The sequence below is a fragment of the Bufo bufo genome, chromosome 10 (genome assembly GCF_905171765.1).
Source record: "Bufo bufo chromosome 10, aBufBuf1.1, whole genome shotgun sequence".
NCBI lineage: Eukaryota > Metazoa > Chordata > Amphibia > Anura > Bufonidae > Bufo > Bufo bufo.
The window spans coordinates 72,821,749-72,836,700 of record NC_053398.1 but is presented as its reverse complement, the minus strand read 5'-3'; the positions used below and the strand labels follow the sequence as shown (position 1 = coordinate 72,836,700).

Here is a 14,952-nt window from a genome sequence, read left to right as displayed (position 1 = left end):
AATTGGCTAAAAAACATATTGGGTATCGCCGCGTCCGTAAGAATCTGCTCTATAAAAATACCCCATGACCAAACCCCTCAGATGAACACGGTCAAAAAAATAAAATAAAAACGGTGCAAAAAAAAGTTTTCTTTTGTCAACTTACATCACAAAAATTGTAATAGCAAGCGATCAAAAAGTGCCAATAAAACCGTCCTCTCATCCCGCAAAAAATGAGCCCCTACCTAAGCCCCCCAAAATAGTGCCAATAAAACCGTCCTCTCATCCCGCAAAAAATGAGCCCCTACCTAAGATAATCGTCTAAAAAATAAAAAAATAAAAATACCACATGACCTAACCCGTCAGAAGAATACTGTCAAAAAATTAAATAAAAACGATGCCAAAACAGCAATTTTTAGGCAAATTTTCCATTTTAATCCGTTTTTTTTCCAATAACAAAGCAAGGGTTAACAGCCAAACAAAATGTAATATTTTATTACCCTGATTCTGCAGTTTACAGAAACACCACATATGTGGTCGTAAACTGCTGTATGACCAAACGGCAGGGCGCAGAAGGAAAGGAACGCCGTATGGTTTCTGGAAGGCAGATTTTGATGGCCTTTTTTTTGGCACCATGTCCCATTTGAAGCCCCCCTGATGCACCCCTAGAGTAGAATCTCCATAAAAGCGACCCCAACGAAGAAACTACACCCCTCAAGGTATTCAAAACTGATTTTACAAACTTTATTAACCCTTTAGGTGTTCCTCAACAGTTTATGGCAAATGGAGATGAAATTTCAGAATTTCTATTTTTGGTAACCTTGCCTCACAAAAATGTAATATAGATAAACCAAAAATCATACATACCCTAAAAATAGTCCCAACAAAACTGCCACCTTATCCCGTAGTTTCCAAAATGGGGTCACTTTTTTGTAGTTTCTACTCTAGGGGTGCATCAGAGGGGCTTCAAATGGGACATGGTGTAAATAAACCAGTCCAGCAAAATCTGCGTTCCAAAAACCATACGGCGCACCTTTCCCCCTACGCCCTACCGTGTGCCCGTACAGTAGTTCACGTCCACATATGGGGTGTTTCTGCAAACTACAGAATCTGGGCAATAAATATAGCATTTTGTTTGGCTGTTAACCCTTGCTTTCTTATTGTAAAAAATGGATTAACCCCTTAAGGACATAGGGCATACAGGTACGCCCTTGTGCCCTGGTACTTAAGGACACAGGGCGTACATGTACGCCCTGTGTATTTTCGATCACTGCCGTGCGGCTGGCTGTGATCGCAACCTGGTGCCTGCTCACATCATTGAGCAGGCACCTGGGGCAAATGCGCGGGGGGCAAATGTCGGCGATCGCAGCAAACCGCAGGTCAATTCAGACCTGTGGTTTGCTGCGCTTTCTGCAGGGGATCAGAAACTTTAGTATTCCTAAAATATAAATTTATCCCCCCTGCACCCCTGAGTGATTTTATCCGGGTGGGAGGTGCAGGGGGAGGGTTGCGGGCGGTGCGGCAGGCGGGATCGCGATCCCCTGCCCGCCTCCCTTTGAATAATCGTTGGTGGCAAGTGGGTATACCAGGGTGTCAGCACATTGCTGACACCCTGGTATAAACGTCTGACATCTGTGATGCGATGTCAGCCGTTTAACCCTTTCGGACCGCGGTATGGAAAAGGTTAACAGTAAGAGGGGGCTCCCTCCCTCTCCCATCTGGGGGCTGCTGTGCCTTTGCAGCCCCCCGATGGAGAGAGCCCCCAGACAGCCCCTTCCTTCCCCGTCTGCGAAGTTGTGGGAAGGTTCCCATGGCAACAGGACGCCTTCTCAGGCATCCTGCTGTCCATGGGGTTGAACAGATCTGTGCTTAAGGCATAGATCTGTTCAGACAAAGTGTAAGTAAAATACAGTACAGTACACTATATAGTGTACTGTACTGTATTAGGCTACTTTCACACTAGCGTTCGGGTGTCCGCTCGTGCGCACCGTTTGAAGGGGCTCACGAGCGGCCCCGAACGCATCCGTCTGGCCCCAATGCATTCTCAGTGGAGGCGGATCCACTGAGAATGCATCCGCCTGCCAGCGTTCAGCCTCCGCTCAGTGAGCGGACACCTGAACGCTGCTTGCAGCGTTCGGGTGTCCGCCTGGCAGTGCGGAGGCGAGCGGATCCGTCCAGACTTATAATGGAAGTCAATGGGGACGGATCCGCTTGAAGATGACACAATATGGCTCAATCTTCAAGCGGATCCGTTCCCCATTGACTTTCAATGGAAAGTCTGAACGGATCCGCTCAGACAACTTTCACACTTAGAAAATTTTCTAAGTTTTAATGCAGACGCATCCGTTCTGAACGGATGCGAACGTCTGCATTATCGGAGCGGATCCGTCTGATGAAACATCAGACGGATCCGCTCCGAACGCTAGTGTGAAAGTAGCCTTATACAGACATCAGACCCATTGGATCTTCAAGAACCAAGTGGGTCTGGGTCAAAAAAAAGTGAAAAAAATGTAAAAATCAAAAAACACATTTAGCACTGATTAAAAATGAAAAAAATAAAATTCCCTACACATGTTATATATCACCGCGTCCGTAACGACCTGATCTATAAAACGGTTATGTTACTTTACCCGAACGGTGAACGCCATAAAAATGAAAAATAAAAAACTATGATGAAATTTAAATTTTGCCCACCTTACTTCCCAAAAAAGGTAATAAAAGTGATCAAAAAAGTCGTATGTACGCCAAAATTGTACCAATCAAACCGTCACCTCATCCCGCAAAAATCATACCCTACCCAAGATAATCGACCAAAAACTGAAAAAATTATGGCTCTCAGAATATGGAGAAACTAAAACTTGATTTTTTTTGTTTCAAAAATGAAATCATTGTGTAAAACTTACATAAATAAAAAAATTGTATACATATTCGGTATCGCCGCGTCCGTGACAACCTGCTCTATAAAAATATTACATGATCTAACCTGTCAGATGAATGTTGAAAATAACAAAAAATAAAAACGGTGCCAAAACAGCTATTTCTTGTTACCTTGCCTCACAAAAAGTGTAATATAGAGCAACCAAAAATCATATGTACCCTAAACTATTACCAACAATACTGCCACCCTATCTCGTAGTTTATAAGATGGGGTAAATTTTTGGGAGTTTCTACTCTAGGGGTGCATCAGGGGGGCTTCAAATGAGACATGGTGTCAAAAAAACTAGTCCAGCAAAATCTGCCTTCCAAAAACCAAACGGCGCACCTTTCACTCTATGCCCCGCTGTGTGGCCGTACAGTAGTTTACGGCCACATATGGGGTGTTTTTGTAAACGGCAGAGTCAGGGCAATAAAGATACAGTCTTTTTGGCTGTTAACCCTTGCTTTGTTAGTGGAAAAAATGGGTTAAAATGGAAAATTAGGCAAAAAAATGTAATTCTCAAATTTCATCCCCATTTGCCAATAACTCTTGTGCAACACCTAAAGGGTTATTTTGTAAAATCAGTTTTGAATACCTTGAGGGGTGTAGTTTATAGAATGGGGTCATTTTTAGTTGTTTCTATTATGTAAGCCTTGCAAAGTGACTTCAAACCTGTAGTGGTCCCTAAAAATTGTTTTTTGTAAATTTCTGAAAAATTTCAAGATTTATGTAAGTAGAAAGACTGAGCACTCTCCAGCTGGACCAAGTGAAGACCAAGAACAAATATATATAATATAAGAATAATTTATTAGTGGAAAATTGATAAAATAGCCCTGAACTTATAGCAATAAAATATCAAATACAATGCTAATATAAAATGATGTAGTACCCAAATAGCGAATTAGAATGTAATAATAACACCTGCATAAATACAATAATATAACATAGACAATGCTAAAAAGAGATAAAAAAGGGCAACTATGGTAATATAAATGGTATAAAAGACAATATAAAATGTAGAAGTGGTTTATATATTCGATATGTATTCAGTATATATTCGATGAACCACTACACAGTCCAGTGAAGAAATATGCCAGGTATAATGTCCGATGATAAAAGCGGATAAATGTCCCTGTATTTAAAGAGATAGATTCGCTTGTATAGGAACAAATCAACGTACAGTCTAGTAATAGGAATGCACCTGTTATATGCCGTCTGTTGTGAGTATAACCGTGGCGTCCCACGAGGCTCACTGAATCAGATTAGGCAATACCTGGGTCTAGTCGCTTGCTCAAGGTGGTCATGTAGCTCTCAGCATGAGAGATCTCTTGGTAGCTTTTCACCGATCTTGCAAGCCTGGACCTAGTTGGTAATTATCAAGGCGTCTTACTTTGTTCGTATTTGCACGGTGTCACTGTTGCGGCAAAGTTAGGATCCAATTGTCGGGATGTTAGGGTCTCATAAATGTTCATCAGCTGATGTCCAAAGTGTACAGAAACCAAACGCGTTTCGGGGTCCTTTCCTGGCCCCTTCCTCAGTGGTGGTCTGTAAGAGGGGTTTAATCCTCCTTTTATACCCAACATCCCTTAAAGTAAGGTGGAGCGAAAATATGGTAGTGGATCTGGTCATACATAAATCCTGGCATGGATCAGTCCAGATAATTGTTCTTTTTATACAGGGAAGTGTTGTTTTTGCCATCATTCTAAGTAATCATGTTGTCTGGCATAACTCAACTATAGTCATCACATTGTCTGGCATATTTCGATTTTCAACTCTAGTTTCAGCAAATCATGTTATCTAGCATTTCTTAAGTTTATTATACAATATTTTCATGTGCGTTAGCAATGCGGTTTCTTGCTTTACAAAACGCAGATGCGGTTTTTCCCAGTGCATATGCGTTTTGTTGTCCTTTATATATAGGAGTATAAATTATATTATTTTTCGTTTGTTTTACATCATAACATACTATTTGGCTAAAAATAAAAAATAAAAAGAATATACAATTATAATATACATTTTTATAAAAGATATAAGATATAAAATTAAAAATATAAAATATGTGTTAAAATGTGTATATCATTATCCATGAACTATACATATGTGAAGGCACAGACATACATTTTAAATATAATATCACAAACACTTTATTATATTATAAGAAAAAATTTATATAAAATATGACCATATTTAAAATATGACAATATTTAAAAAGTATTTGAAAAGATTTGAAAAGATTAATACGGACTATCTTAAAACGGTGTTGAAAGCTGTATTTCATGATCCCTATTTATAGCCAATTTGTAACTTGATTGTAGAGTCATCGGAGAGGAGAGTAAAAGAATGGTGGCCGCCCACCAGAGGCGGACCAGAGTGGGTATTGATTCCACCTCTGGGCCACATCGGGAGGGGGGCCACCACCCCCACGGGAATGTGTTATAGAAAGCCGAACAGTTCAGATTCCGCATTCAAGCCCATGGGTATAATTGAGTCGAAATTGCATATAAACCGTGTCTCGACGCGGGACATGTGTTTAATGTTGTCCCCTCCTCTCCAATGAGGTCTAACTTTTTCAATACCAGCAAAAGAAAGACAGCTTGGGTCTTGGTCATGGTGCAATTTAAAATGTCTCGACACTGTATGCTTGTCTGATCCACCCCTAATTTTGTAAAAGTGTTCAGAAATTCTTTCTTTTAAAGTTCTTTTTGTGCGTCCTATGTACTGTTTGTTACACGGGCACTGAAGAATATAAATTACATTTTTACTATTACATGTTAAAAAGTCTTGTATTTCATGTTTAAAACCATTGGAGGTGGATATGACATTTGTTGTTTTTTTATTAAAACGTGTCTTTTTACAGTTTGGACAAGTGTTACATCTGAAAAAACCTTTTAAATGGAGCCATCCCTGTAGTGAAGGGTCCGAAATAGGGATGCTAGATTTTACCGTAGGGGCAATTTTTAAACCCAAGTTTGGAGCTTTTGTGTAGATTATAGTTGGTTTATTTGGTAATAATGCTCCAATTGTCTTGTCTTTCTGAATAAAGTGCCAGTGTTTATTTAGAATTTTTTCAATTTTTTTATATTGTGTGTTGAAAGGGAGAACTATGTTTGTGCGTTCTAATCCTGGCATTTTTTCTTTTTCTGTCAGATTATCTTTAGGGGTTTTGTCGAAGAACGTCTGTCTGTCCAATCTTTTGATTTTGTTTAATGATTCTTCAATACATTTTATTGGGTATTTTTTATCTACAAACTGTGATTTTAAAATCTCTGCTTCTTGTTCAAAGGTTTCATTATGAGTACAGTTCCTTTTTAGACGTCTAAATTGGCTACTAGGGATGTTGAGTAGCCACCTAGGTAAATGACAGCTAGAATACAGAATAAAACTGTTTCTGGCTGTCGGTTTTTGGTATGTGGAACATAGTAATCTGTTCTGTTCGACTTTAATGTTGAGATCCAAAAATTCTAGATGCGTCTTACTAATATTGGAGGAGAAGCGAAGATTCAGTTCATTTGTATTAATTTGGTCCAAAAAGGAATTCAATGTGGTTTCACTTCCCCTCCAGATAAAAATCACGTCATCGATATAGCGATACCATAGCACCAGGTCCGACCCCAGCTTCTGGTCTATATTTAATGTTTCCCACTCAGCCATAAATAAGTTGGCATAGCTGGGGGCGAACCTGGTGCCCATCGCTGTTCCGGTGATTTGTAGGTAGTAGTCCGTATCAAAGAAAAAATAATTGTGTTTTAAAATTAATTCTACTCCCTCCGCTATAAACTCAATTTGTTCATTATGGAACATTTTACTATTTTTAAGTTGATTTTTCATTGCTAATACCCCTTGTGCATGGTCAATTGATGTATATAGTGTCTGTACATCTAGGGTGCCTAGGATCCATTGAGGGTCATATTTTAATTTTTCAATAATATTTACAATTTGTGTTGTATCCTTGATGTAAGACCTAGTATTTTTCACAACCGGTTGAAGTAGGTTGTCTATATACTGAGAGAGGTTTGCCGTTAAGGAGCCAATGCCCGAAATAATGGGGCGGCCCGGTGGGTTAATTGGGTTTTTGTGTACTTTAGGTAAGCAATAAAAAACTGGGAGTCTACATTGTGTGTCTAAAATGAATTTGGTTTCGTGATCTGATAGGATTTTATTGTCTGTGCCTTTATTACAGTAATTTTTTAAAATATTTTTAAAATCATCTATGGGGTCTGCATTTAATTTGATGTAGGTCTTCGTATCCGTTAACTGTCTCCTACATTCATTAGTATATGCTTCAGTGTTCATAATTACAATAGCCCCGCCTTTATCGGCGGGGCGTATTGTGATATTTTCCATCAATTGTAGATTTTTTATTGCTTGGACTTCCAAATTGGAAAGGTTAGGTCTCATATTTTTTATTTTTAGTGACCTTAATTCCTGTTCTACATTTTTTCTGAATGTGTTCATTTCAATACTAATTTCTTGTCTAGGGTATTTTAGAGACTTTGGTCTTAAATCTGTATGCCTATATCTCAGGTTGTCCTCTAGGTTTGGGGCAATCGGATTTTTAAGAAAATATTTTTTAAGACATAATTTTCGAATATATTTTTCAATCCCTATATAAATATCAAATTTATTTATTTTTGGGGTAGGGGCAAATTTAAGACCTTTATTCAGAAGTTTAATCTGAGAATCGGTTAGTTTGACATTGCTTAAATTAATTATGGCATCTTGCTCTAATTGTGTTTCCTGTTGTGATTGTGCTCCCTTTCGTTGACTTCTCCGTGTTTTCCTCTTCCTGTTTGATATGTGTGTTTTTTGTGGGTTTTCTGTTGTTGTTTCTCTGGTGACCAATTGTGTTCTTGATATTCGTTGTGTCTCTGGGGTGATATGTCTCGGTGAATTCTGTGGTCCCAAATTGTGTTCTCCTGTCGGTTCCTCAAATTGTATGGATGTGAACTGGGTGGGGGGGGAGTAATGTGACCTGTTCGGTGAGTGTCTGGTGTCTTTGTGATAGTGTCTCGTCCGTGCTCTGTGATGTGGTGGTGTACGGTCTAAAAAATGATCATTCATATTTTAAATATTGTCATATTTTATATAAATTTTTTCTTATAATATAATAAAGTGTTTGTGATATTATATTTAAAATGTATGTCTGTGCCTTCACATATGTATAGTTCATGGATAATGATATACACATTTTAACACATATTTTATATTTTTAATTTTATATCTTATATCTTTTATAAAAATGTATATTATAATTGTATATTCTTTTTATTTTTTATTTTTAGCCAAATAGTATGTTATGATGTAAAACAAACGAAAAATAATATAATTTATACTCCTATATATAAAGGACAACAAAACGCATATGCACTGGGAAAAACCGCATCTGCGTTTTGTAAAGCAAGAAACCGCATTGCTAACGCACATGAAAATATTGTATAATAAACTTGAGAAATGCTAGATAACATGATTTGCTGAAACTAGAGTTGAAAATCGAAATATGCCAGACAATGTGATGACTATAGTTGAGTTATGCCAGACAACATGATTACTTAGAATGATGGCAAAAACAACACTTCCCTGTATAAAAAGAACAATTATCTGGACTGATCCATGCCAGGATTTATGTATGACCAGATCCACTACCATATTTTCGCTCCACCTTACTTTAAGGGATGTTGGGTATAAAAGGAGGATTAAACCCCTCTTACAGACCACCACTGAGGAAGGGGCCAGGAAAGGACCCCGAAACGCGTTTGGTTTCTGTACACTTTGGACATCAGCTGATGAACATTTATGAGACCCTAACATCCCGACAATTGGATCCTAACTTTGCCGGAACAGTGACACCGTGCAAATACGAACAAAGTAAGACGCCTTGATAATTACCAACTAGGTCCAGGCTTGCAAGATCGGTGAAAAGCTACCAAGAGATCTCTCATGCTGAGAGCTACATGACCACCTTGAGCAAGCGACTAGACCCAGGTATTGCCTAATCTGATTCAGTGAGCCTCGTGGGACGCCACGGTTATACTCACAACAGACGGCATATAACAGGTGCATTCCTATTACTAGACTGTACGTTGATTTGTTCCTATACAAGCGAATCTATCTCTTTAAATACAGGGACATTTATCCGCTTTTATCATCGGACATTATACCTGGCATATTTCTTCACTGGACTGTGTAGTGGTTCATCGAATATATACTGAATACATATCGAATATATAAACCACTTCTACATTTTATATTGTCTTTTATACCATTTATATTACCATAGTTGCCCTTTTTTATCTCTTTTTAGCATTGTCTATGTTATATTATTGTATTTATGCAGGTGTTATTATTACATTCTAATTCGCTATTTGGGTACTACATCATTTTATATTAGCATTGTATTTGATATTTTATTGCTATAAGTTCAGGGCTATTTTATCAATTTTCCACTAATAAATTATTCTTATATTATATATATTTGTTCTTGGTCTTCACTTGGTCCAGCTGGAGAGTGCTCAGTCTTTCTACTTACATATACCTTAAATCCCCTTTATGACTGGGTGAGTCATAGCAGACTTAGCAGCACCCACTTCCACAGCTGTGTACAGAGTGAGCCACCATACCTTAATTGCAAATTTCAAGATTTGCTTCTAAACTTCTAAGCCTTGTAACATCCCCAAAAAATAAAATATCGTTCCCAAAATAATTTAAACATGAAGTAGACATATGGGGAATGTAAAGTCATCACAATTTTTGGGGGTATTACTATGTATTACAGAAGTAGAGAGGTGTGTGAGGGCCCATTTTATGCGGTATGATCTGTAGTTTTTGTTAATACAATTTTAATAGTACAAGCGCTTTTGCCCACGATGTGGATTTTTTATTTTTTTGTTTATATATTTTGATTTTGGGAAAAGGTGGCTGATTATTAATATATATATATATATATATATATATATATATATATATATATATATATTTATTATTATTATTATTTTTTTTTATATTTACATAAACTTTAATTTTTTCACTTTTTAGGTGGACCCCAACCTGCAATCATTAGATTGCAATTTGTATAAAGTAATGGCATTTTTTCCATTATCCTGTACATAGACCTGCTGGTCTAAACTTAATTTATAAGTATTGAGCCTAGAAGCCTAGAACAGGCTGTCACTCACTATTTACAAGGCACACTTTCCCCGATCTCCGTGAGGTGGGGGGCCTTGCTGCCCATGAAGTGAATGCTTCTGAGTTTTCGGCATTTCAGATGCCATGGTCTTTGTTGATCATGGCATCTGAAGGGTTAAATGCCTGTAATCGGCATTACCACTGATCACAGATTAGCTGCGGGTATCTCCTGTGTGAAACAGCAGGCACCCGGTAGATATGGCGCTCTCTTCAGAGCGGGCGCCATCTTTAAAGACCCGACATCTGCTGTACGTGTATGACTGATGTTGGAAAAGGGTTAAAGAATACTTGTCCCACACAAAACAATAACTCATATGGCTGTCAGCGGCAAAACAAGTAAGTTATGGCTTTTGAAATGGAGTTGTGAAAATGCGAAAAAAAGAGATTACAGTGTCCTTAAGCAACAGGCTAGTCCGTATCCTTAAAATTTACAATTTTTTCCAGCTTCTCGCTACCTTGTATGGAATTTTAAATGGTTCCATTAGAAAATATAGCTCATCCTACAAACAAATAAGCCTCATGCAACTTAACTGAAATGTACGACAGCTCCGTAGATTTTTAGCTTCATTTGCGCCAGGAAACTAGTAGAATTGAAGAAAAATTTATCTTGGCTGTTAGTCACACCCCTTTCCGACCCTTGTCTCGCCCTCTTTTGTGGGTAAAAAAGTTGCAAACACACAGTTTGTGACTTTTTAAAGCCACTTTTGTGGTGCAAGAGAGATGATAAATCTCTTCTTCACACCCCATCCCAGTGCTTTGTCAGATTATGGGACGGTGGATCTGTCCATTACAAGGATTGTAGCATAGACACCAAAAAAACAACCTAGGCTATCACAGTAATATGTATCTAGTGGAAAACAATAACATAATATATATCGTCCTATACACATAACCACACGATATCTCAATATAATAAAATTAAATTTTTTTTTTAAATGTATAAAAAGGCAGGAAATCGGATAGAACAGGATGATCCCATAATAAATACAAAGAGAATTACACTTGAAAGTAGCAATTTACTGTATATAAATATATAATAAACTAGACATTAAGCCCGTTACAATAACGGACGCAAGAACAGTAGTGCATAAACATTAATAGGAACAGTCTATATTAAATGGCAAGGGAACTTGACCACATTGTATGGCTGAGACTGCTGGCACTGTGACTGGAGGCTGTGGCTGGTGGCACTGACTGATGTCTGAGATGGCTCGCACTGACTGCTAGCACTGTGACTGGTGGCTGTGACTGCTGGCACTGACTGGTGGCTGGTGGCCGAGACTGTTGGCTTGTGGGTGAGGCTGCTGGCTCTGGCTGAGACTGCTGGCACTGACTGGTGGCTGAGACAGCTGGCACTGAATGGTGGCTGAGACTGCTGGAACTGTGACTGGTGGCTGTGGATTTTTGTCACTGACTGCTGGCAGCGACTGGTGGCTGAGACTGCTGGCCGCAGCTGCTTTCTGTGGCTGAGAGTGCTGGGACTGTGCGGCTGTGTGATGCAGGGACAGTAATAGCGGTGGTCCGACGTGGAGAGCACACCATAACCTGCGAGCAGCCGGCGATTGGCCAGCGCGCAGGAGCGCCGTGTGATGATTGGGCGGTGCGCAGTGTGCACTGGTGTGGACAGCGCGGTTGCGTGTGGGGTGGTGGTGATTGGGCAGTGCTGGTGGAGCGCTGTGTGTTGATTGGTCGGCACGCCGCGCATGCCCAGTTCAATTATCGGCACACATGCACGGACACACAGACCTGAGCATGCACACAGGGCTTTTATTAATATGGATAATTATCTATCCAATAGGTTGTGGCTAGAGCATGAATCACCAGTGAAAGTATAAATGCATAGTTAGCTTTAAATACTAAAATAAAATACACTGTCACATAGCTATACTGACCAAAGTAAGGGAACTTCACACCTCTGACACTAGTTTAGCATTGGCTTCTTTCAATGGGAATGGAGATCTTAGCAGTGCAAACTATTTCATATTCTATGTAATGGTCCCTTTACATGGGACTACGATCTAGCTGATTGTCGGGAATGAAGCGTTGATGCACCGATCTCATCCAGAGTATGGGGAGGAACAATCCCTAGTGCCATCGCTCTTCCCCATATTGTCTCATTGTCTCATTGTTTACCGGCAGCAGATCATGTTTAAACAGCACGATCTGCCACTAGGAAACAATAATTTTAATGATGCTCAAACAAGCGTTTTGCTCTTTAATTGAATAATTGGTAATTTTGCATTTGATTTAAACAAAAGGATCTATCCAATCTAACCTCTAGACATCACCTAGGAGTTGTAAATAGCTTCTGACTGTAAATATAATTACTGCCTGATTAAATGTCCTTCAATGTTAGATCAATCTAATGGCAATGTGTGAATATCGTGTATAATACATAAAATATGTAGTATACCAATAATCGGCAGTGCATGTACACCTCCAGATCATCGCTAACTAGCATTACTATTAATCTGTTCAGTTGTTTGCCTGTGTAAAGAGCCCTCAAAGGGAACCTGTTATCAACTTTATGCTGCCCATACAAACGGCAGTATAAAGTAGAGACAGGCGAGTTGATTTCAGCGGTCTGTCATTTAAAAGTTAAAAGTGAGGGTACTTTCACACTAGCGTTATTCTTTTCCGGCATTGAGTTCCGTCCTAGGGGCTCAATACCGGAAAAGAACTAATCTGTTTTATCCTAATGCATTCTGAATGGAGAGCAATCCGTTTAGGATGCATCAGGAAGTCTTCAGTCTGCCGCAATCCTCTGCCGCAAGTGTGAAAGTACCCTAACCAACATCACAATCATTGCAGTCTGGGCCTGGAAAAGAGTCATGACCACCTGAGAAGAGTCATGATTATTCATAAATTCCTGCTCTGCCTGCCCACCTGCTGATGACTGACAGTCTTCTATCTAGTTTTCTCCCTATCTCTCTAGGAGAGAACTGACAATCATCAGCAGATGGGTGAGCATGCAGGAGATTATGAATAACCATAACTCTTCTCAAGTAGATTATACTCTTTTCAAGGCCTGGGCTGCAATGATTATGATGCTGGTTCTCAGCAATCACTTACTTTTAGCTCATGAGTGACACCCTGCTGAAATCAGCATTTCTGTCACTATTTTATGCTGCCCTCAGTGAGGTCAGCATAAAGTTGATGACCGGTTCCCTTTAAGGCTAATAATTTTGTTACCTTTTTTGTTAACATTGTTCATGTCTGTGACTTACTGTATTCTTCCTCCAGATACATGTATTGGACTGACTGGGGAGAAACCCCCAGAATTGAACGGGCTGGAATGGATGGAAGCACACGCAAAATCATAGTGGACTCAAATATTTATTGGCCCAATGGGTTAACAATCGACTTGGATGAGCAGAAACTTTATTGGGCAGATGCTAAACTGAGTTTTATTCACAGAGCCAATTTGGATGGTTCATTCAGGTAAATTTGTTTTAAAGTTTCCTTTACTTAAATTAGTTAATATAATTCGCCATAAGGGCACTACAGCTTTAAGCCTCATGCAGACGTAAACCCTCATATGACGTAACCATATGAGGGTTTGTTTTTTGTGGGAGAAGTTGAACTTTCTATTGGCACCATTTACTATTGCATGCAATGTAGTGGGAAGCTGGAAATATTTTCCAAAAGTTGGTGGAACTGGAAAAAAAACATTTCCTTCACAGTTTTATGGATTTTTTATTTTTATGGCATTCCACTTGTAAAACTGATCTGTTACCTTCATTCTCGTGTCAATTCAATTATAATGATACCATATTTATATAGTTCTTCTTGTGTTTTAATACTTAAAAAATAAACTGAAAAAACTGTTGGTGTTTTTTTCCCCCTTTGCATCATCATATGACCCCCCCATGACACTTCTATAGTTATGTCAGTTTAAGTGAGGGCTAATTTTTTGTGGGGTGATTTCTGTAGTTTTTATTGATACCATTGTGGAGAGTATACTTTTTGATCACTTTTTATTGATTTTAGTTTTTTTGTGGGGGGTGAAGGTGAAGCAGCAAATAAACTGAGAATTGGTCATTTTTATTTTGTTGTAAGATTGCTTACATTATGTTCCTATGGAGCCTTTCATAGGAATGATCACTGTGGTAGCCTCAGATCCTTCAAAAGGCTTAAGGCTACCACAAGGAACGAACAGGTTCCCTAATCTCAGAGTGGGGGTGCCGCTTCGGACTTGGGAGCGCAGTTCTCCTGGGGAAAGCCGCCTTTGATGCGGTGGTCACAATTCACCACAACATCTGAGGTGTTAAATGTCTGTGATCAACAGTATCGACAATCACAGACATTAGCTCTGAGTATTTGCTGTTTAAAATGGAAGAAAACTATAGTCACCATGTTTAAAGACCGGACTTCCTCTGTACATGTACAGCAGAGGTTGGGAAGGGATTAAGGTGTACATAAACTTTTGAACATTTTCAATAAAAACTATTCTAAATGGGCCATGATTCATTTTTGTAATATATGGAGCAGGCACAGGCAGTATCAGCAATGTGCTATGCAGAGCTCCTTCCTGTGCCAGCTTTCTTCATCCGGGTGTAACAGGTAAGTAGGATTATCAGTACCGCACCTTCAGGCACTAGGGGTTAAAGACTTTCCTCAAGGAGTATATGCCACCATAGAAGTGCACAGGCAGTCTACAATGATTACTAGATTTCCAACTATGAACCCTCTGATATTAAAGTGCAGGAAGGGGTTCACTTAGGTTTTTGCTGGTATGAATGGAGGTATGTATGGTTTTGCAGCGCGGGTAGACATCATGTGTTTCATAGCTTCCGGTCATCACTATGGCGACACTTAACATAATATCGTGGAATGTGAGGGGCCGGAATTGTAAAATCAAAAGATCTCTGGTC

General features: G+C 39.1%; 1 protein-coding gene across 1 annotated transcript in view; it reads left to right on the top strand.

Annotated features, from left to right (window-relative positions):
* LRP5 (LDL receptor related protein 5) overlaps nt 1–14,952 on the top strand; it is a 1,269,095-nt gene that overhangs the window by 163,695 nt on the left and 1,090,448 nt on the right. The window contains exon 3 of the mRNA XM_040409022.1: nt 13,322–13,519. Within this exon, the coding sequence (XP_040264956.1) occupies nt 13,322–13,519 (198 nt within the window). The remainder of the gene's footprint in view (nt 1–13,321; nt 13,520–14,952) is intronic.